The sequence below is a fragment of the Pyrus communis genome, chromosome 5 (assembly GCF_963583255.1).
Source record: "Pyrus communis chromosome 5, drPyrComm1.1, whole genome shotgun sequence".
Taxonomy (NCBI): domain Eukaryota; kingdom Viridiplantae; phylum Streptophyta; class Magnoliopsida; order Rosales; family Rosaceae; genus Pyrus; species Pyrus communis.
The window spans coordinates 19,371,990-19,397,143 of record NC_084807.1 but is presented as its reverse complement, the minus strand read 5'-3'; the positions used below and the strand labels follow the sequence as shown (position 1 = coordinate 19,397,143).

At 36.2% G+C, this 25,154-nt stretch overlaps 1 protein-coding gene across 1 annotated transcript; it reads left to right on the top strand.

Moving 5' to 3' along the window:
* The first annotated feature begins 18,623 nt into the window (after positions 1-18,623).
* LOC137735092 (AAA-ATPase At2g46620-like) lies at positions 18,624-20,715 on the top strand. The gene has a single exon (XM_068474466.1). The coding sequence runs from the start codon at positions 18,974-18,976 to the stop codon at positions 20,420-20,422; it is 1,449 nt and encodes a 482-aa protein (XP_068330567.1). The 5' UTR covers positions 18,624-18,973; the 3' UTR covers positions 20,423-20,715.
* Positions 20,716-25,154: the final 4,439 nt, after the last annotated feature.

The following is a 25,154-nucleotide window of genomic DNA, read 5'->3' as shown; positions in this document are numbered from 1 at the left end:
TGTTATGGAGGAATTTATAAAAATAAATAAAAATTAATCTACCTACAATCCATAAAAATAGTTCAAAAGAAAATTTTCTTTTATATATTTATAAATCCATACCATAGTATATATACAGATATATAGAGTACCTACAACATAGATTAGTTAACATGGTTAATATGTGATGGAGGTGGAAGAAAAAATTGAGATACGAATTAGGAGCAGTAAAAAGGAAAAACGATATTGAATTCTTATAATTAAAGGAAAACTAATAAAAAGGATATGAAAACTTTGAGTTTTAACTATAGGATAAAATAAATGGTAAAGTGAATAGTACCAGGATTGACCTTTTAGTGTAAAAATATGGTTTTTCGTTAAAATGAACAGTACCATAAGCTTTTCGTAAAAGTTTCCTATAATTAATCATAAAAATGAGTAAAAGATAAACTTATAAATAAAGGATGACATTTGTCACAATTTAATAAAAATTAATAAAAAAAATGAGGTGAATAATCAATGAATAAACCTAATCCAACAAAATGCATTAAAACTTTTGTCGTAATTATTTTTTTCTTCAATATGGTTGTATCACCGTAGCTTGTTATAAACAGAACTTTTTGAACAAGAAGGAAGTAGTCAAACACAATGAAGAATTGAATAATTCAATCCAACTTCAAAAATACTAATCCATGAACTTTTTCACACGTAAAAAGTTCAACTCGAGGTTTTTCTTTACATTTTTTGGCAAAAATACTCGTTGTTTGCTCAATTCAATAAAAAATGGTTACAATTTCAAATTTAACTAAACGTCCTCACGATTAAAGATGGAGGCCTATCGACCTAGACTAAGTCGTTCATCTCCGCTCCATGGTGCGTCACGATAAAGTGTGTCGCTTCATTTTCCGATCTTGTAATTGCAAACTTTACCCTTGATCACCCTTCTTCCTTTATAACATACCATTATTCCAACAATATTAAATACACTAATCAAATACTAAATACAAGCAATCTTCACTTTTGGTCTTTGTCTTCTTCGTCCCAGTCTCCACGGAGAGTGAGCGACAGAGACAATAAGAGGGGTTCCAGAATACGTGAGCTTTCAATTTTGCGTTTCAACAAATCAAATTTGAGGGGATGAAGGCGTGGAATTATTTAAAAGGAGGGCAAATTCGTAAAATCATATGTCAAAATGAGTATGTTTGGTTAAATTTGAAATTGCGAGTATTTTTTTTGTTTTATTTTCCAAGTGAGTATTTATTATTGAGTTGGAAAAAGAGTAAGTATTTTTGCCGAATATCCTTTTCTTTACGCAGTGAGATCATTATTTTCACACAAAGTCAATTAAAACTTTGGCCATCTATTCAATCAACTATAGTAAATAGATAGTCATTTTGTAATACTATAATTGATTGCCTAAATAAACCGTTTATCTACTTGCTACAGTTAATTGACTAAACAATCTTAGTTAATATTTTTTTACACATATTATCTTTATAGACTATTTGTAAAATTATGGGTTGCAATCATAAGCATGAAGTTCTGTAAATCAATCACGAAGAGTTTTGAGTAAGAACTTCTACTCATCATTGGGTAGCCAAACATTAGATCATTTTATAAATCACTTTACAAATATCATCTCTATGGTTTTCGAATTATGTAATTTTAGAGATGAGATTTTTTAGAAAGAACCTAAAAGTGAGTCAGTGGATTTTTGAAACACAATTTGAAATAGGGAACTTTAACGAAAAGTTCCCGGTATTGTTTATTTTAACGAAAAACCACATTTTTACACTAAAAAGTCAATCATAGTACTATTCACTTTACCCTTTATTTTGTCTTTTTCGTTAAAACTCAAAGTTTTTAAGCTATTTTATTAGTTTTCCTTTTGAAATAATCCCTACAACAGCACTTCTCAAATAAATCCTTCAACCAAAGCACACTATATATACAACATATTTATATTATATTAGCATATGACCACATAGAAAGTGTGTATGAAATTTGTTTTTTTTTTTTTTTTTTTTTTTTTTTTTAAATAGGAGGGAGGAAGACAGTGAGAGAAAATGTGGGAGTGGGGAGAGAGGAGAGAGTGCTTTAATTTTATTTATTATTTATTATTTTTATTTTTTCATTAGATATATTAGAATCACATGTCGATGAGGCTTTAAAAAAAAGCAAAATTTTGGTTGGGCCAGTAAAATTAAATTTCTACTTATATTTCTTATTCATGTTTAGTTTTAATTAGAAAGTTAAAATGAAAATTTCATAGGATTTTGGTTAACAATGAGAGTTCTATTAATATTTAGTGTAGATTAATTATTAATATATATATATATATAAAAGAAGAAAATGGGGCAAAAATCAAAAGGAAAGTTGGTGACTACAAATTTTGAGCATGCGACCATTAAACACTTCCGTCTTCATTATTTGAAAAGGTTTCGAGGTCAAATTTTGTGGGAGAAAATGTGGGAGTGGGGAGAGAGGAGAGAGAGCTTTAATTTTATTTATTTATTTTATTTTATTTTTATTTTTTAATTTGATATATTATAATTACATGCAGGTGAAGCTTTAAAAAAAAGTAAAATTTTGGTTGGGCTGGTAAAATTACATTTTTACTTATATTTTTTTATTCATGTTTAGTTTTAATTAGAAAGTTAAAATGAAAATTTCATAGGATTTTGGTTAACAATAAGAGTTCTATTAATATGTAGTGTAGATTAATTATTAATATATATATATATATATATATATATATATATATATATAAAAGAAGAAAATGGGTCAAAAATCAAAAGGAAAGTTGGGCTAAATTGGCTTTTGGAAGTCTTCAAAGTGTGTAAGTTAGATACTTGTTTGTTTGGTTGTTGACACGTTACATATACAAGTAAAAGATCGTACAATTGTATACATATTGGGATATTTTTATTAAACTTGCATAAGAATCTCCATAGGTTGGTATCTCCAACTAGCTAGGGACACTTGGCTGATGATCTTCTTCGAATGAATCGATCAACCGAAAAACAACATTCAAAGATGGCAAATTATGTTAGGTAATGTGGTTAGCTGGTAAAAGAACAAGAAAAGAATATACCAATACGTATACATATAGCATAAGTTTGAATCAACTTTGGGGCGTGGCATCAATGCTAAGTAATATTTAGTGTTACAAGTGTTTTAATTGTTATATTTGATTTTCACAACTATTAGATCATTTATTTCAATTTCAGCTATTCATTTTCAGTATCACTCAATGCTGCATATGCATAAAAAAATTGTCAACCTTGTTTCAAATAATGTTTCTATTGTTTTCGTTTTTCCATTTCTTGGTTCATCTAGCGTTATACATTTTATGCTACTATGCACTGTAAACTATCTCTCTTGTTTTATTTTGAGCGACAAGGATTGTCACTATTATTACCGACTAAGTATCGGCATCGCATGGGTTGTGGGTGCATGCATCTCATGGCTAGGGTTGTGGGTGCAAGTTGGAATGGAGTTTTCCGATCTCTCCATGATAATTTTTTATCCAAACCTAAAAAAAATTAATCCCGAATATTGAAAAATATAATAAAAATTAGAGTGCATTTATATCCTCTGAATTTTCGTTTCGAAAATTTCCAAATTTATTTCAATAAAAATATATTCCGACTTATTTCAATTTTTATAGTTATTTGTTGGTTGAAAACCTTGGTAAGTAGCAATAATGTCTCATTTTCAACTAAAGATGAGTAGATACGCTAGTGAAAAAAAGGAAAGAAGTGAGAAAGAGATATGCAACAATATACACAATAAATTAAAAATAAAAACTAATTATTCCTATCAATTAGCATCTCAAATCAATTTTCTTGGAAGGTGAGAAAACTCGTTGTATTATCATTAACCCTTTTTCTTTTGGAGTGATTAGCATCTCAAATCAATTTTTAATAGCCAATCTGGTACGAACCAACAATAATTACAATTCGAATCCGAATAAGATATTGTTTTAGTACGTAGTCTGAGTTGGAAATTTAATAAATTTGTGGATTGATAAAAGTTATTCCCTATATATATAGAGAGACTATGGTTTCTATATTGGTACTAAATACATGGTAGAGATTAGAGAGATCCATACGCGCGCACACGAAAATGAAAATTTTAAATTAAATTTGTATTTAACGAGCTTTGTAGTGTGAACTTGAAACTAAGTAGAAGATTAAAATAATTAGTTGTACGAAAAATTAAGTGAAAAACATGATAAATTCATTGTCACTTTAAGCACGTCCTGAGTCCTGAGGTTAGTAGCAAACCATATTGTTATCTCAGATTAAAAAAAATAAACTTGGATTTAAAAAAAATTAAAAATAAGTAAGTAAACAAAAAAAGTCGCGTTTAGCTAATAAAGAAAGATTAAAGTTAAAGATTTTTTTTTTTGAACAATTTTCATGGTGATTAAGAAGGTTAAAATTAAAATCTCATTATTCCATTTATTTATTAACTAGCCTCTCCTCACGCACTCACGCGCATGCGAGAGGCATTTTTTCATCACGGGCACTATGCGCCCCTTAAAGATGGGGTCTAGTTTAGTTATGTTTCTTGATGTTTAACATTGTTGTTTCATAAGAAATTGTTTAATGAATTGTGCATGAGAGAGAGGCTTTTACCTATTATTGATAAGTGCCCCCTAAGATATGTACTCTCTCACACACAGCCAGTGCCTTTGCCTATCTTCTCTAACATTACCTTCGCAAGCATGTTATATGAACTTCTTTTCTTTAATATTACATTCGCAAGCATGTTCCTAACCCTTTGAGACTATGGATCTTGAAATGCATTGAAGTTTCAAATAATGAGAAGATGTGTGACATTTACTAACATTTAACAAACAATATTGTATATATTTACCATGAACGTAGTACAATATAAGCTTACACCTTAATCCACATGATAAGGAGTAATATTTTACAATATAAAGCTATCAATCTCATTGTTTATTTGAACCATCTCTCCATAATTGTTTCCTGTACAAATTTATGGATGATTCTGCAATTGAAAAACCCAAATGTGTAGTAAAAACAACCAAGAGAAAACAGAAGCTAAAAGATATCACACTAAAAAAAAAAAAATCAATTGAAATTAAGCAATCACTGTGGACTTGATTAACCCTAAAGTGACGTACAAATGCCAATTGCCAAAAAATTTAAGAAACCATTTTGAAATTAAGCAGACATTGTTGTAATAAGAAAAAACCTCAAATATGTAGTATAATTGAAATTAACTCCATTTGGAGGGAATTAAAGAAAACCAAAACGACAATAATTTCATATTACATTAAACATTTTGACTAATATGTTATAAGCACAACTAACTCATCCATACTAAGAACCCAACAGAAACATAAACCAAATGATGCAATCTGCCAATTAATTGTTTCACGCATCAACTTGTGAACGAAAGGAAAGATATGAACAGAAAATAAATTCAACAAAACTGGAAAAATCAAGAGAAGAAATTCCACAACCGACCTAAGTATTTATCCTATACAGCATTCGTTGTCAAACTCTTCAGTCGAAGCTCTACACATTGCTTATATCTGTGAGATGAATATGACAAACATTTGAGGTTGAATTAGTGAATCTCAAATACATTGGAAAAGAGAAAATGCAAACCACATCTTGATCAACAAAATTACAGAAAATGGTAGATAAAAAACAGAAAGGGAAATCAATTAGGTACGCATGATTAAAGGAGGATTAGAAATTTCATTAAAATAAAAAGAAGAATTGAAAGCAAAATCAAATGTAGAAGAAAATTCCATTAGTTGATAGAACACTCACGATTTGTCCAAATTCTTACAGCCGTACATGAAGTTTTACACTATGCACTTTTTTTGCCCGAAGCAACAAAAGGCCCACTCCTCACATCATGATCTGCCACAATTTAAAGAAGTCGAAGTAATAGAAAGTCTTGGCAGAACAAAATTGAAAACATAAATCATAAACCCAATAAGAGTCATAAACTAATGAAGAAAGAATTTGAAAATTTTCAAACTACTAACCCTACAATATTGTCTTGCCCACACAACACACATCACATTTGTAACATCCCACATCACCCATGGGAGTGGATCATGTAAGCCTTATATGTATATTCTCATATCTACCTAGCACGAGGCCTTTTGGGGGCTCACTGGCTTCAGGCTCCATTGGAACTTTGAAGTTAAGCGAGTTCGCGCGAGAGCAATCCCATGATGGGTGACCCACTGGGAAGTTCTTGTCTGAGTTCTAAAAAACAAAACTATGAAGGCGTGGTCGGGGCCCAAAGCGGACAATATCGTGCTACGGTGGATTTAAACTTGGGATATGGTAGGGGCTAGGGCTGGGATGTTGACAATTTGGTATCAAAGCCAATCCCTAGCCGGATATGTGTCGACGAGGACGTCGGGCCCTTAAGGGGGTGGATTGTAACATTCCACATCGCCCAGGGGAATGGATCCTGTAAGCCTTATATGTATATTCGCATCTGTACCTAGCACTAGGCCTTTTGGAAGCTCACTGGCTCCGGGTTCCATTGGAACTCGGAAGCTAAACAAGTTCGCGTAAGAGCAATCTCAGGATGGGTGACACACTGGGAAGTTCTTGTGTGAGTTCCCAGAAACAAAACCCTGAGGGCATGGTCGGGGCCCAAAGCAGACAATACCGTGTTACAGTAGATCCAAGCCTGGGATGTGGTGGGGACCCGAGCCGGGATGTGACAACATTTATCTCCACTGACTGCACCGATGCAAATGATTTGAAACCTAATGAAAAAAGCATGATAAATAATTGGAAAATGGATTAATATAAACAAAAACTCCCTAGAGCCAGTTTCCTTGTAAGCATAAGAAGCTCACCAACATGCTTCATTGGAATGTAACGAATGTAGAGGGAAGCATAAAGACACTTACATGGAGAAGAAACAAATCCAAGTTTTTCACTCAAAAGAAAATAACCAACAATCATACATGAAAATAGAAGGAAAAATGAATTTGGTTAATGGTGGACAAGCACTGGAAAGAATGCAGAGATCATGGAGAATCCAAGATTGAAAGTTACCTACGATAAAAATCAGTCGATGTAGAGGAAGAATTTTTGTCATTATATCTATCTGTCTGTTTCTCCCTCCCCCTCGTTGTCTTCTCCTTGATTTCTGCACGATTATAAATAAATTGCCAAAATTAATATGAAACTAAACTTACCCAGTGAAATTTGACCACAATGAATTACTTCTCCAGTAGAGTTCATTTCCAAATCCTACTACTTTGAGAGGATTTTTAAACCCCCCCCCCCCCCCTTTTGTAAAAATTTGGAATCTCTAATAACTGAAGAATCACACTATGCAAAACCCAAGTCATTTATTAGGACAAAGAATCGCAAAGGCCCCGGAATTTGAAATCTCATATTTCAATGTAATTTCTCTAATTGAAAACCCAACAAATCCATTCGAAATTAATTGTAAAGACAAAAAGCAAAGGAATTTAGGAAAAATCACGTGAAATCTTGTCTAAATCAAGTGTGGATGCCGAAGGAACTTCGAAAAAACACGAAGAAGAGGGGTCTATGCGGAAGACAAAAATGGGTTCGTTTCTTCTGATGTATGACTTGTTGTTCACTCTAGAACGTGTAGTAGATGGCAGTTCCATCTCCTCTGGTGTTTACAACTGTTCCGGTTAGATGTGGTGTTCGAGAGTCCTATTCTTTTGTGGAGGTTTTTTTTTTTTTTTTTTTTTTTTTTTATTTTGACATTTTTTTCTTTTGGAAAGATAGGACACAATGCAGTATTTGTGGGAGGATTAATCCAAGGGTCAAAATGAATTTGAAGTGCAAGTATTTTCATCAGGTGGTTGTCAATTGTTATAGTTAAGATGGGCGTTTATATTATTAGCAGCGGATAATTTCACTTTTTATAATAACTTCTAAATTGTACGATATTACAATTTTGACCCTAATTTTATTCGACAGTTAATGTTGGTATAAGTAAGAAGTGAGGGCATTTTTGGCATTTTGAAAAGATTCACCTATTTGGGTTTCTCACTTTATATATTGTTTGAGCCCAAAATAATATCGTTGGGCCGAGTGTAGGTTTATGCTCGGCCTAAAGCCGTTTCAAAAATACTATGGGCTGTCTGGTGATCCCGGGCCATTCAGCAGGGATAGTCGAGTCCTACCACAAGGAGGATGATGCGAGAATTACTTGACACTCAAATTAAACCCTCGTTTGACAATTGTAGTAGAATGGATAAGTGAGGGATCGTTCTAGACCGGGGATTAGGAGGGCTTGCTAAAACCTTCTAAATTGACTTAAAAACATAAAAACACAATATAAAACACTATTTAATGCTCGAAGAAAGCAAAACTAAAAATAAGAAAGATTAAGACTAAGACTTCAACGAAATAGGGGGGAATTGGATTTGGACGAATTTAAACTAAAATGAATACTTGGAAACAAAACAAATTGTAAATATGGATTTGACGGAAATGAATGGATGGGAAGCTAGCTAAGGGTTCTTTCTCTACACATGATATTTATGCATATGAATCAATTTCCAGTTATTCCTTCATTGAATTATGAACGACAATGCCCCAAATTAACCGTGACATCACTAGTTAACCCTTAGATTTTCCTTATATTATTGGATTGGATGGCATCATTCGACAACCCAAAACATTCTCAAAAGTTCCCTACATGTCATCATAATAGAGATACAATCGAAGATCATTAAGAATAATGAAAACCATAAGCATTGACAAAGCATTTGTAACTATGACATCATGTTACTCATGCTAAGAATTAAACTTAACGCGATCGTGACAAGCGACCTTCACTACTTTCAAGTATAAGTTAGTAACGATTATGTGAAACCTTCTTAAACTTTTAGCCACATATTCATGCATGCTAATTAAGTGTCGACCCTCAATCAACAAACACAAATAAGTTAATCATCAAATAGTTAAGCCAATTGCATTCACGAATCAAGAGTTCATAACCGGAATTCATCAATTCATATCACATAAATAAACATGGTATTGAAATCACCCCTAGCCAAAAAGGGTTTAGTTCCTCATAACTTTGAAATCAAAGAAACACCTAAACATTCCAACAACTCAAACTTGAATTGTATGAATGTTTAGGCACTCTTCTCTTCCATTACAAAACAAAGAGAATTGAATTTAAACATTGAAATCAAAGAAACGCGTAAACATTCCAACAACTCAAACGTGAATTGTATGAACGTTTAGGCCTTCTTCTCTTCGTCTTCGTTGTAGCACAAGGACTAAGGGATGTTGTTGGTGTGTTGAATGGATTGGGGGATTATGGAAATGGAAGAAATGGAGGAGAAAGGGAAGGGAATGGTGCAGAAAATGGAGAGACTCACGGCTAGGGAGAAGATGGAAGTGTTTGTGGTGTGTTGTGTATGAAAATGAGATGCTAATTGAATGGGGAGTGAATGAATGAATGCTAGGGTATTTATAGGAGTAGTGGAGGGAACATAGGGCTGTTTGTTTAAGATGCAAGTGGCTAATGAATGATGGAAATTAGTTAGGAAAGCATGTGAAAGCTGGAAATGCATATGGGGTACACGGCATTGATGCTTGTTGGTGCTGAAATTGCATGTGTGTGAGGTGTGTAGGTGCTGAAAATACATGTGAATGCATGGCATTTGAAATGATTGTTGTTTGGAAATGAATGTGAAGACATGTGAAAGCTGGAAATGCATGTGAAGATGTTGGAAATGGGAATGAAGGCCACGGCAAAGGATTTCAGGATGCATGTGTTTGTAGGTCACGGCATTGAGTGTTTGTTTGATGATGATGCATGTGATGGGTGGGAACAAAGGGGGAAACATGGCACAAGGGTGCTTGAGTGAATGATTGAATGTGCATGTGGAATTAGAGAATGAGTGGTGTGTAATGATGAAGTGAATGCATGTGGAAATGCAAGGTGGAAAGCTGGAAATGTGAGTGAAGTGTGTTGCACGGCAAAGGGGGGTGGTGAGAAATGATGGCATGAAAGTGAAGGGATTAGTGGTGCATGTGCATGTGTTTTAGGTTGTTGTTGTGATAAGTGATAAATGAATGATATGTGGTGAGTGATAAGTGAATGGAAGTGATAAGTGAATGGTTTGATAATTGATAAATGAATGATATGCTAAGTGATAAATGAATGATATGTGGTGAGTGATAAGTGAATGGTTTGATAAGTGATAAATGAACTAGTTTAAAGGGCTAGGGTTTTAAGTACATAGAATGGGCCTAAAATAGGTTGGTTTGTATGGCATCATGTGTTTGATTGGGCTAGAGGTTTTCCATGGCTCAAAGGATTTGTTTGATTTGGGCTAGGCCCTTTGTTTGATGTCCCCAAAGAGCATACAAGGCTTCAATTTCGTCCATCCTCTTTGCTCCATGATTAAGCTATCCAACCATGCACAAAAATGCTCCAAATAGCCTCAAAATGCACTTTCTTGCTCCCTAAGCCCTTAGAACCTGAAAACACACAAAAGAAGCATAAAGGACTAAAATAACTAAAGAAACATAACGTAAATGCACGAGAACAAGCCATTTAAGTCGCATGAATATGCTCCTATCAGAGGAGTGGTTCGGATAAGCAAAAGGGGTCAAAGAAATCCTAAGGCAATTAAGATTCTCGATCAATAATGAATAAAGCCTCACAAAGGGGTAAGTACAAAGTCCTAATGGGGGTAGAATTGGTTGAAGCAAAGTTGGAACGGAACAAGAAGTCCAAATCCGGATATGATTTTGACTCGATCTCAAGAAGGATTCGGTACTATAAATACAAGACATTATGCAACAATTGAGGACCTTCAATTCAACACACAATTGCTCTGCGCAAAAGCTCTCAAACATCTTGAGATTTTTTTATTTTCTTTTTCCCGCTGACACATCTTCAGTTTGGATAAACAGCACTATGAAGGCAACCGGCAAAGATCTTCAGTTTGGATAAACAGCACTATGAAGGCAACCGGCAAAGATCTTCAGTTTGGATAAACAGCACTGCGTCGAGGCCGACTGGTTACCTATCCAAGTCTCGGTCGAGAAGGGTTTCCGAATCCTTATTGGTAGAGGTAATCTCATTAGCCTTCTTAGCGAAGTGAGGTGTTACCAGGTTACTACATTCGGCACCCTGAGAGCCGAATTTGATATTGAACTTCGCAGAACTAGCAGCCTTATCTTCAGGCTCGAGAATTCAAAGGTCGAGATTTGTTCATTCCTCGACCGCAATTGCAAGATAAAGAAGTCAGCAACGTACTCAACGCAACATCAACAAATTTTACTCCTCGGCCGAGCTCGGTCGACGAGTTGGCACGTCCAGCATTCAACCGAATGACGTAGTTAGCTTATTAGTTACTCAGCCTGTGTGCCACTTAGGCTTTGTAATTTCTAGGGTCAACATTTTGGCACGTCCAGTGGGACCCAATGCTAAAACTACGAAGTTCATATGATATATCAAGATTCCAATCCGGTTCCACGTAGCCGATTATACGAGCTCCTAGAGGAATTGAAAAAACACAATGAGGAACGAAAAAGATCTTTGTAAGTGGAAAAAGTTCTTCGTGGCCATAAAGAGATGCAAAAGTCATTCGCTTACGTGTTGAGAATAAAAGCTCCTGTTACCCTGCAAGAGCAATGGGTAAATGAAGACAGGGCTCGATTCAATGCATGGCTAGATGGAAAATATTTTCCTTATGTTTTCGACTACAAATCGATTCCATTTGAGGAATGGTTGGTTGAAAAGACCCGGGGGCAATTTTCCGCTCCAACCATAATTAGACATCGACCTAAGAAAATTGTTAATTTGGCCGAAGAACATAGGCCACCTATTTTTTCAGTCAAGACTGAAAATATAGTTGGCCAAGAAGAAAAACTTAGTCCACCTATTTTTTTCGATCGAGATTGAAAGTGTGGTAGGCCTAGAAGAAAATGTTCAAGTTTTTGGGCCAAAAATTAACTCATAAAATGATTTGTCAGAGGAGTATTCCAATGACGAACAAGACCAATACACGACTTCAGAACATAAAACCACATCAATTGATATGGTAATTGGAGACATGGTATCCACACATTCGGCGGCCGAAAATGAAAAATATTTCACCAAATCAAAAATATTTGGACAAAATTCTTTATTTGGCCTAGAGCGAAATCAATTTGAGAATTTTGATATTAAAAGATCTCGACTTGGAATAAAGCATCGTTGGCCTCCTCCTGTTTATGGTTCGGCCACTTTTATTTCCATTTGCTAAATTATTTTCTTAACCATTCAGCCTCTCGACTGATACTTAAGAAAATAGAGGGGGGGCAATGAGCATTGAGCCCTCGTACAAAAAAAATAAATAAATAAAAAAATTTAAAAAAAAGGTCTCTATCAAGATTTATGGTAGAAAAAAAGGGGGTGTTATTTAGTCCAAGCCCAGTGATCATGGTCTCTAATGCACGGCCACAAGAAATAGCATAAATTATTTTCTTAAGTCCATGGCCACTTTTCCTCCTTGACAGGTGGCCTACTCGGCAGGATGCTTTGGTACATTCGGTGGACAGTGCATGGCGCATGACCAAAAGTACACCGTCGAGCGCCGAGTTGTCAGTTGGTAAAATAAAAAATATTGATGACAACTCTTCGACTAGTATATTCGGCTGGTGTATTCGATGGAAGTATGATGAAGAAAGACTCTGTCTACAGCTCTTCAACTTCGAAAGTACTTGAGTTATGGCATATTTGGCTACTAGTTGGAGGCAAAAAGGCTAATTCCATTCGATTGCACAAGCCAATGAAATAAGGTGCTTTACTGGCTTCGATAATTCGATTAGTGAATAAATGGGTGATGCGAGATTTATACGCACACAAATTAAACCCTCTTTTTGTCAAATTGTAGTATAGATGTAAGTAGGGATCGTTCTGGACCGGGGATTAGGAGGGATTGTTAATCACTTGGATTTGACTCAAAAACGTAAAAACACAATATAAAACACTATACTAGACTCAAAGAATGCAAAACTAAACTTTAATTCACTAACTAAATAGATTCTAAGCATTAAAGAACAAGAAAGTAAAGGGGGGGTTTGATTTGACGAGAATAAAATGCACAAATTGTAATTAAAGGCAAAACGTAAATATGAATGCGATGGAAATAGAATGAATGGAAAAGCTAGTTAGAGGGTTCCTTATCCACACATGAACATATGCATATAATTTAATTCCCAGTTATGACTTCAACAAACGATGAATGACAATGCTCCAAGTTAATTAGGTCCGCTTAAATTAACTTTCAGATTTCCCTAGATTCATTGGATTGAATGGAATACGCATTACAACCAAATTATTCCTAATCAAAGTCCCTAACTATGGAATACGCATGATAGAGACATTCAACAAAGATCATTAAGTTCAACGGAAATCATAAACATCGACTAGGCATTCATAACTATGGAATACGCATGATAATCCTGCCTAGGGTTTACTAAACACAATCGTGACTAGCGATTTTTACTACTCATGAATATAAGTTCATAACGATTAGGTGAAATTCCCTTATATCCTAGCATCAAGTTTAGGCATGCAAATTAAGTGTCGACCCTCAACCCACATACATAACAAGTTCTTAATCAAAACAGAAAAGTAAACCACATCTAAAGTTCATGAATTCATAACTGGAGTAAATCAAATCATAACCAACATATGTCCATGGCTTCAAACTTTCCTCTAACTAAAAAGAAATTAATGAAAATAAAAACAAAAGAAGAAAGAACTCATGGATGATGGAATAGCTAAGGGGTTCATCTCCATACATGTTACACTTGCATAATAAAACGATTTTCAGTTGGTCTTTCGATAAATTATGAAACTCAACGCCCCGGGTCAATTAGGTCCGCTTAAATTAACCGTCAAGTTTTCCTTAAGTTAATGAATTGGATGGGTTTGCGCAACGCAATTCACAACATTCTCCAAAAGTCCTTTACGTGAAAAGCACAATAAAGATACAATCAAAGATCATTAAGCATTATGAAAACTATAAGTGTTGACGAGGCCTTCGTTACTATGGAATACGCATGAAACTAGTGCCAAGAATTCATTTAACGCGATTGTTTATAAGCAACCTCCACTACTTGTGAATATAAGTTCATAACGATTAGGTGAAACTCACTTATATTCTAGCGTCATATTCATGCATGAAAATTAAGCGCGCATTCTCAATAAAATACATAAATAAGTTATCAATCAAACGGTTAAACAAATTGAATTCACAACTTATGAAATTCCAACCAAATGTAATCAATTCAAAATGCAAGCATAAACATATATTTCGAATCCCCCCCTAACCAAGGGGGGTTTAGTTCCTCATACGTACAAAACAAAGAGAATTGAAATTAAACATTGTAATCGAGGAAAAGAAACACCTAAACATTCCAACAACTCAAACTTGAATTGTATGAACGTTTAGACACTCTTCTCCTCCTCTTCGTTGTAGCATAAGGTCTAAGGGATGTTGTTGGTGTTTTGAATGGATTGGGGAATTATGGAAATGGATGAGGAGTGGTGTTTGGATTATAAGGGAATGGGAGCTCACGGCAAGGAAGAATGGATGTGTTTGTGGTGTGTTGTGTATGAAAATGAGATGTCTTTAGGTAATGGGAATGCAAGGGTATTTATAGGAGGAGTGGAGGTGTATATGGCTGTTTGTTTAAGGTGTTTGTGTGGAGGAATGATGGAAAAACAGCTAGGACAACATGTGAAAGCTGGAATTGCATGTGAAGATGCTGGAATTTCAATGTGAAGTGCACGGCATGGGTGTTTTGGTGCATGTGTTGGCTGTTTTGTTTGTTGGTTAAAGCTTGTGTTTGCATGTGAATGTTGTTTGTGTGAAGTGTGTGTGAATGCATGTGGATTAAAGAGTGAATGGTGGCTGAAATAATGATGGAAAACAGCTAGGAGAAGTATGGAATGCATGTGAAATGTAAAGGGAAAAGCTGGAAATGGCTAGGAAGGTCACGGCATAGACTTCTTTGGTGCAGAAATGGGTGTTGTTTGCATGTGAATTGAAGTTAGGGTGAATGATGATGAATGGATATGGATTAAAGAATGAATGGTGGTGTAATGATGAAGTGTGATGGCTGAAAATGGCAAGGGAAATGCATGTGTTTGCACGGCAAAGAGGGAATGTTGGTGTTTTTGTGTTGGTTTGAATGGTTTAATTAATGGGAGTGCATGTTTGAATGATTAAAGTGCATGTGGGTGAATATGTGGCTGATTTATGAAAGGAATGCATGTGTTGATGAAGTGGAATGACAACTAGGTTATGAGGGGAATGCATGTGATGCATGGCAAGGTTTTAGAATAGGCTTAAAATAGGGTTGTTTTTGATGGAATGGATGGTTCTTTGCATGGCTATAAGGGAGAGAATAAGAGAGAATGGGCTAGGCCCTTTGTTGTATGTCCTAAATTGCATAAATGGCCTTCAATTTCGTCCATCCTTTTGGCTCCATGGATAAGCTATCCAATCCATGCCCAAAAATGCTCCAAATAGCCTCAAAATGCACTTTCTTGCTCCCTAAGCCCTTAGAACCTGAAAACACACAAAAGAAGCATAAATAACTAAAATAACTAAAGAAACATAACGTAAATGTACGAGAACAAGCCATTTAAGTCGCATGAATATGCTCCTATCAATGGGCATAACTACTAAGCTATAATTAATTGGGGTATGCACCAGTTTATTCAACTAAGTAGACTTCGATGGAGAAGCCTTCGGCCAGGCCAGCTATTGTCACTCGGCCGAGGCTCTTGTTGTTGAACTATTGCATGCAAAGATTTAGTGATGGAATTCATTTGGTATTCGTATAGGCCAAGAGAACCATGATGCTATTTGGTCATGATTTGATTATGGCCGACAGAGATTTTTTCCAACGATGCAACGACTTTTTGCTGGTCACAGAACGATTAAAAACTGCAACCAAAGTTGTTAATGCCATAAAAGCTTGGTGGACAGTTGATGCCATTCGGTGGAGAAAACTTATCTTTGAATTTGCCATTTGGAAGGGGTTGAAAGTTTGATCGAGATTCTTTGGTTAAAATATTGCATATATGAGCCTTGGTGATAGATTTTGGACAATTCTACACAATCATGCAATCATGGAGCTAGACAACCGCTCTCGATGATAATTCATGGAGTTGTATATGCATAGCTAATTCTCCAATTTAAAGTTGATTTGGCCAAGGTGATAGGCCGCCCATTGTGGTAGGCCGTCCCATCATGGCGATTGGGGTAGGACAAGAATGAGATGTTTTTAAGCATCTAGTTTCTCAACTTCCTAGTGTTCAGTTGCAATGTTCTCGGCAATTATTTGATCCTAGGCTTAATTTCCTTAACCACTCGGCTTTCAGGCCGAAGCTCAAGGAAATTGGGGGGCAATGTTTGGACCCGATTTTACACTATCAGCCCATTGCATTAAGACCATTAGATGACTCCAAAACTAAACAGATTTTTCTTGATATTATTATTGATTTTAATCATGGTAATCATCTTGAGAGAGATCTTTTGGGTTTAAGGAGATTGGGATGGATTAAATGGGTTTAACATGGTGCGGGGAGTTGTGAAAGTCTACAAAGTCATGCCTTTTTGCTTGGATAAGGGATTGAATTAATCATATCTGATTTGAGAAGCATGCAACACGTGATGATTGGATTGATTCACAATCAAATTGAGGTGGTTTGTGATTTTCTATTTGAATTAATGAAGATTGCATGAAGATCGGCATGCATGTAACATTACAGAGCTGCATCCACATGGCTCATTTTTATCAACCTAGAGTTCCATTTGAGATAGAATACATCTTATCAAGCAAGCACGTGGCCTCATCATGAAATATTATGCATGCGTTGGAAGAGATGATCGACCAGATGATGGGTTAAGGGAAGAATTGTGATTAAATTGCAATTCTTTACGGAATTGCATGGATGTGTTTACGCATACAACTCGGGAGACGGAGAAGAATTGTGATTAAATTGCAATTCTTTACGGAATTGCATGGATGCGTTTACGCATACAACTCGGGAGACGGAGTTTTGGAAGAAAAAAAAAAAACATCATCCAATGGGTTTACACATTATAAATACAGAGCTGCACCTTCAGTTTGAGGACCTTTAATTCAACACACAATTGCTCTGCGCAAAACCTTTCAAACATCTTGAGATTTTTTATTTTCTTTTTCCCGCCGACACATCTTCAGTTTGGATAAACAACACTGTGAAGGCGACCGGCGAACATCTTCAATTTGAATAAACAACACTGTCGCCGTAGAATCAGCCGACCGAGGGGCACCTTCAGTTTGGATAAACAGCACTGCGTCAAGGCCGATCGGTTACCTATCCAAGTCTCGATCGAGAAGGGTTTCCGAATCCTTATTGGCAGAAGTCATCTTATAAGCCTTCTCGGCGAAGTAAGGTGTTATGAGTTACGATATTCGGCGCATTGAACGTCGAGTGATTTTATAATTGGATACTCACAAGTGAGTTTCAGAGTTCGGCATTTTGACGGCCGAACCACATTCACCATCAAGACATACATCACCTTTGAATACTTGTGTTCATACAGTCTGGTGTCGATTCGACGTGCTTATACTCTCACGAATATAATCACCGTGACTGAATCTGGCGCCAACGATTTGTGAACTTCGCAGAACTAGTAGCCTTGTCTTCATGCTCGAGAATCCAAAGGCCGAGATTTGTTCCTTCCTCGGCCGCAGTTGCAAGATGAAGAAGTCAGCAACGCACTCAACGCAACATCAACAAATTTTACTCCTCAGCCGAGCTCGGCCGACGAGTTGGCACGCCCCTCATTCAACCGAAGGACGTAGTTAGCTTATTAGTTACTTGGCCTGCGCGCCACGTAGGCTTTGTAATTTCTATGGTCAACATATATATACTAGCATATAGACACACACAAAGTGTGTGAGAAAATTTTTTATTTTTGTTTTTGAAATAAAAGGAGAGAGGAAGAAAGCGATAGAGAATGTGGGAGTAGAAATTTTTTTTAATTAATTAATTAATTAGAGATATGTTAAGATTATATGTAGGTGAGGCTTTGAAAAGAAAAACAACAAAATTTGGTTGTGTGAAATTACATTTCTGCCCCATATTTCTTATTTATGTTCTATTTCAATTAGAGGGTGAAACTGATATTTTTATAGGATTTTGGTTGACAAGAGTGTTTTATTAATTAGTAGAGATATACTAGCATATGGACACACACAAAGTGTGTGAGAAAATTTTTTATTTTTGTTTTTGAAATAGGAGAGGAAAATAGTGATAGAGAATGTGGGGGTATGAAGTTTTTTTTATTTTTTTTATTTTATTTTTATAATTAATTAGAGATATGTTAGGATTACATGTAGGTGAGACTTTGAAAAAAAAACAACAAAACTTGGTTGTGTGAAATTACATTTCTGCCTCATATTTCTTATTCATGTTTTGTTTTAATTACAGAGTTAAAATGATAATTTCATATGATTTTGATTGATAATGCGTATTTTATTAATTAATAGAGATATATAAATTAATTTTAATGAAAGTACTTATTTATTTAATTATTTATAATACTCGATTCCAAACATACAACAGCTTCGCCCTTAACTTCGCTTAATCTGCTCGACTCTTCGCCATTGACCCATCGAGTTGCCGTCTCCTAATTAAAAACCCCCTTCAAAATTCAATACCCTCTTCCCTCTGATTTCTCTTCCCCTTAATAAATTTCTCAATTTTTTCAATTTTCTCATCTTCTTCTTCTCCAACACCCAACTCTCTGTAGTTGCAAACTCTCCACCTGATCCGCCATGATTTCCCTTTCGGAAAGAAGGAAGAGACCCATCAAAATCCCCTGCCCTCCTAAAAAATCCCATCTCTAATCACCAAATTCCACACCTTATTGGGGAAAATTGAATTGGGTTTTCTCCCAATAATCCAAATTATGATTCTTTCCAATCCAATATTTCTTGTAATCGTAACAATCTGTATGTTTGTAGCAATCCGTGTGGCGCTGTACAGAACTGGGCTTGTTTACATCGTGAAGAAATGGTGGTGGTGGTTCGAGGACTGCTTCCATGTCTACCAATCGTTCAAAGTCCCCAAATTCAACGAGAGCATGCAGGAGAATCAGCTCTACGGACGAGTCACCGACTATCTCAACTCGCTCACCTCCATTGAAGAATCAGACTTCACCAACCTCGTCACCGGGAAAAAACCCAATGAAATTGTCCTCCAGCTCGACCCCAATCAGACTATCGAGGACGATTTCCTCGGCGCCAAGGTCATATGGCAAACAGAAGGCAGCGGCGCCGGTGGGAGTAGGAACTTAGTGTTGAAGGTTCGGAAAGCTGATAAGCGGCGGATTCTGCGGCCCTATTTACAACACATCCACGTCGTCGCCGACGAGCTCGAGCAGAAGAAACGGGAGTTGAAGCTTTACATGAACGTCGACGCGCCCGACAGAGCATGGAAGCCAGTCCCCTTCACTCACCCGTCGACCTTGGAGACCATATCAATGGAGTCCGACCTTAAATCGAAAGTCAAATCCGATTTAGAGTCGTTTCTCAAGGCGAAGCAGTACTATCACCGACTGGGTCGGGTCTGGAAACGGAGCTTTCTGCTTTACGGGCCGTCGGGCACCGGAAAATCGAGCTTCGTCGCCGCCATGGCCAATTTTCTCGGGTACGACGTGTACGATCTGGATCTGTCGCGTGTCAAAGACGACTCGGAGCTGAAGATTCTGCTGTTGCAGACGACAACAAAATCGGTCATTGTGATCGAGGACTTGGACCGATATTTAGCCGAGAAACCCGCGGGTCTGAGCTTTTCGGGTATATCGAATTTCATGGACGGGCTGTTGAATTCGTGCTGCGCCGAGGAGAGAGTCATGGTGTTCACGATGAATTCGAAAGACCACGTTGACCCGGCCTTTCTTCGACCGGGTCGGATCGACGTCCACATCCACTTTCCACTCTGCGATTTCGGAGCATTCAAAAATCTGGCGACGAGTTATCTCGGGGTGAAGGAGCACAAGCTCTTCCCGCAGGTGGAGGAGATTTTCCTAAGCGGGTCGAGTTTGAGTCCGGCGGAGATCGGCGAGTTGATGATCGCGAACCGGAACTCGCCGAGTCGGGCGATTAAGTCGGTCATCACGGCTTTGCAGACGGACGGCGATGGGAGGGGCGGGGGAGTGTTCGGAAGGCGGGTTGGGTTTGATATCGGGTCGAGAAAGTCCGAATCGGGGGAACCCGGCGGGGCGTTTTGCCGGGAAGGCGGTGTTCCTGCGGTTAGGGATATTAGGAAGTTGTATGGGTTCTTGAGGATGAAAAGCAGCAGGAGCCCCTCTCATTCTCAGTCGTTCGATGCGGATTCGGCGCACAGGGAGGGTTGATCGGAGGGCCTGAAATTTAAAATGTTTGGGGGGCATTACGTGTCGATATGTGATTGGGGGTTATAGGGAAGAAATGCAGAAGTATAGAGCATATAATTGAACAGAGAAACCAATTTGTTTTGATAATTTGGATAATTGTTAGTTGGGATTTGGGTGCTTTGTGGATAGATTAATTGATGATTCTATCTTTCTTCTGTTCTTCTTCAATTTTGTGTGGTTTTTAATTAAATTATTAATCAATGTTAATAGGTTAAATAGTTTTAGGGTTTGTTTTTTTTTGTTTTTTGTTTTTTTTATTTTTTTGGGTTGTAAAATTGTGTATCTCTTGTACAAAATTGTGTATATTTCCTTTTTTTTGTTCAATACAAGCGATGTCGAGTAGAGATACATGACCTTGGATGCATGGATAAATGATACGCTTAACTATTTGAGCTATGTGGCTTTTGTAGCAAGTAATGTATCAAAACGCAAATGTTACCATACTATCATTCACCAACCAAGATGTAAAAACAAGTAATTGAATTAAGCCTTCATCCTAAGTACACTCGACCCGAAAAATCAGTAATCAAATTAGTCCAATACCAAGATTAAGTAATTAAATTAATTTGTTACGCAAGTGCCCTTTACCACAGTGGTGGAAATGTGTTGAGCTCTTGCATGACAGGGTAGATTTAAACCCCGTCGGTAGCCAATTTAACATCTAATCAAACAAAACCTAATCAACAATCAATTTCTCATATTCCGATTACACATTAATAAATGCGACATTAACACTTAACAAAGTCAACCGCTTGAAGTGGTATTTGTTTGATTCCTAAGCTAAATCCTTATATTACAAATTGTTACACTAGAATCTTATTCTGCAAATAGAAAAGAAATAAAAGATAAATGTAACAAAGTGACAAACACATAAACCGCAATCCTTGTACCATTATTCTACAAATAGTAAGCTATACTTATCACCCAGTTGTACCATTATTTATACTATTTCTCTAATAAAAATAAAGTTCGTCAATACATTTAGATCTCAGCTCTATTTATTAGAAAAATAGTACAAATGATGGTATGTAATATTTTTGCTAACGAAAATGAGATTATATTTTTATTCTGTAGCTAATATAAAAAGCTGTGCAACTACCCACATTTCCTGCACTCATGATTGGTCATGATTTTTTTTTCATGTCATTTTTGTCTTTAACCGCAGAATGAGCCAAAATTAGAAATTAGCAATTTAGCATGCACCAAGTGTCTCATTGGCTGCGTTTTCCCCCCCTCAAAATAATCGTAGCTAACACGCATTTGCTTGTCAATTCTTCAAGATATGATGCTTCAAATCATCGATAAGTGGCTGTAAAATTGTAATCTTGGGAATTCTGAATTGATTGGGGGGAATTTGTGTCTGGCCAAATGCTTATTTTAAGTGGTTTTTATTGTACCCCAACTATATGATTTTAGACACACAAAGGCGTGTTATCTCTAAGTCATCGAGGTTTGTTGAGTGGTGAAGGTGAGTAGGGTTATGAATATGAGTGGATTAGATATTTGGAGTTCAAAAGTTCTCACAAACAACATGAGTGTTCAATCCAGTAGTAACCTTACTACTCTCTTTACAAAAGTTCTCACGATTGATTTTTTTTCTTTTTTCTTTCTCAGGATTGATTTGGTTTGGTTATATTTTGCAAATATATATTATGTATGTATGTATGTATGTATGTGTGTGTGTGTGTGTGTGTGTGTGTGTGTGTATAAGCTGGTATGTTGCGAGTCAGTCCAGCTGGTTTCTTTTATCATGAATTAATAATTTTAAAGCTGGATGCCTCCTGCGGAGTATGTCCGGTATGGACGTGGACCAAACTGCCCAGACAGCATGATCAACCCAATTCCTTTTGCCACCTACACAGTCTCACACCACCTAATTAAAAGAGCCTTTTGAAATTATTTAGATGTAATCATACAGGTGCATGGTAATGATTTTCTCTTTTCTTTTCAGCGTCGAAAGAGCTAAGCTTGAATTCTTCTCTTCCATCGACAAAAAGAAAATTAAAGTTTTACAATTAGCGGTACAAATTGATAATTATTGTTAAGCTACAGATAGTAGTTGTAACATAATGAAATGCTAAGCTAAGCAAGTCTCATATCATATATATTAAGCATGATACTTGAAAAGGGAAATGATTGCCTTCTAATCTTATAATGTTAGTTGTATGTTAAATTGTTGCTTTTATAGTTTGAAAGTTGCTACCCACGGAAAGGGATCCTTTTCGGATCCAATCAATCAATCCGGATCTTTAAAATTTAATTCAACTGTTACAAACAAGGGGTTCTTTAAAAGTTATTAACTTTAACCGTTTAATCAAATTTCAAGGATTTAAATTAGATGATTGGCTGGAATTGATGGAAGGAATTCAGAAAGGATACTTCCGCTACCCACAACGTCGCTGATGATTGTGTCTGTGGCTGTTTTTCCTGATAGGACATACATGGGGTAAGTCCAACAAACGTCTACTTTGCCAGCTTAAAGAAAGAAACAAAAAGGAAACTTTTTATAGAAAAGGAGATTTGATGGGTGTAGTTTTTCCTATACCAACACTGCCCTGAGCATGGGGCTTGCATATATAGTACGATAAGAAAAAGATGAGTTTCGTTAAAAAAAAAAAATAAGAAGATAATAATGTCAAATTCACTTCAGCATAATTATCACAATAATTATCACAATAATTATCACAAGAAGACATTATTAATATATTAATAAGCAAAATTTAAAACGTAAAATAAGTTAGGGGATATGGAAACACAATTGAAAAATGGAAGAGCGAGAAAGACTGATCCCAACGCAAACCAACAAGGCAACACCGAAACTTAAACCTAGAAGATGAGAAATTCGTTAAAACTACTCTTAAAAGAAGTGGATGTTCAGAAGAACCGAAAGATCATGAACAAAAGATGCAACCGCAATTGCAGGGCAAGAATCCCACAATGAACGCCCATCATATAAACATCAAAGGTTGCTAAACAATCAACCACTTGATTACCATTACGATAAATATGAGAAACTGGTTTCCAAATGGAAGAAAAAATGGTGCAAAGGTTAGACCAAGCAACCGATAAATGCCAAGGAACCCGACATGCATGATCAGTTATAAAGAAAATGCATCATTAATGCAAAATCATACTCAATCCAAAGAGAATGTCCATCCTTCTCCAAAGTCATACTTACTGCATGAATAATTAATGGTCGTAAGCTTCGCCTCCAAGGTAGTTGAAATACCAAACGATTCTGTAAAGCATCCTACAAAATGACTCAAAACAAAAAAAACCACCAAACCTCACCTGGCCTAGAGAACCACGAGTCGCACCGAATTAAACTTGGCTTCAAAAGCATAAGGAGAAAGCTGAAGAACCTCATGGGTTTTGGGTGCCCTTGAATGCCAACCATGCACTCCAACCACCTGATTCATCAACAGAGTTTATCCTTAAACCCAATCGCCAGGAGTTCACTTCAAAAATTTGGAATATCACTAACCAAAAATATCAATTGTAAGCAATTTTTTTTATCTTTTCAAACATATAAATTTTCTAGCCTAACAAAGGGAGTAAAACATGACCCAATCATGCCGCACGGTCAATGGCGGAGTTAGGAATTTTTCACCGGGTGAGCTGGCTTGAAGATTTAAATCTTTCTAAACAAAAAAACTTAATTGATATTGTATTTTTCACAATATAAGCTAGCTAGCTTTGGAATTTTTGTTATTAAACAAATACGTGTTGAAATTCAAGCAAATCCAAACTTGTATATGTACCAAAAGGGATGAGAAAGAGGATGTAAGAAAAAGAGATGATTGTAAATTGTACTATATAATTTTATTTAATTAAATCGAGAGAATTCTGATTAGTGACTAAATATAAGGTGGGCTACCCCTTAACGTGGCTCCACTAATGCGCACCGCTACGGCCTAGTGATATTTCCTTTTACTTGTAAGTGGAAGATCTTAGGTTCCATCTTGTCGAAAGCAAGTTCAAACCAAATGATCCCACTGAGAGACGACATGTCGTTTGATACTCTTTGAGGAAGGTCTCCCAAAAAAGTGTCTCAATGATCCAAAACAACCCAATATCCGTCCCTTGCTTCTAGCGTAACCAAGAAAGGCCCAGTATATGGCCCATGCTACTTCTGCCTAGGGTTCACATTTGATATTCTAGCTACAGAGGACTATTTCTTCAATGATCCAAACCAACCGAAACAAGTGCGGAGTGTATATAAAGAAGGAAAAAGCAACTTACATAGAACGAGTTTACAATTATTATAACTTATTAGTCTAATAATATAATGTCATGTAAAAAGAAAATTACACATAGCATTATATTATTGAATTGCGATGTCACGATATCTGTAAACGCAATCCATGTTAGTTCTTCGTCATGCAAAGATGCCAATTCAGAAGCTGATGTCCACAATTGAGCATCTTTTTGGCCATTACATGATACGGAACAAACCCAAAAACACGCTACAATTTTCGGAGGTAAGGCAAGTACCATACCATATGTTGTTGCAATAATGCTCGTCATAGTAATTACAATCACAACGCCAATTGAAAAAACTTATAACTCAAGTAGTAAAGTACTTTCATTTTTACACATTTCCCCTAGCTACCCAAAACAAAACAAATAGAAGATACATAAATACAAATGGCGTACAAACCCAAAAGAATATGATGAGACCTACGTTTGGAAT

Bases quoted from the DNA above. Each gene is read 5' to 3' on its own strand.
- LOC137735092 (XM_068474466.1), top strand. From the start codon at position 18,974: ATGATTCTTTCCAATCCAATATTTCTTGTAATCGTAACAATCTGTATG.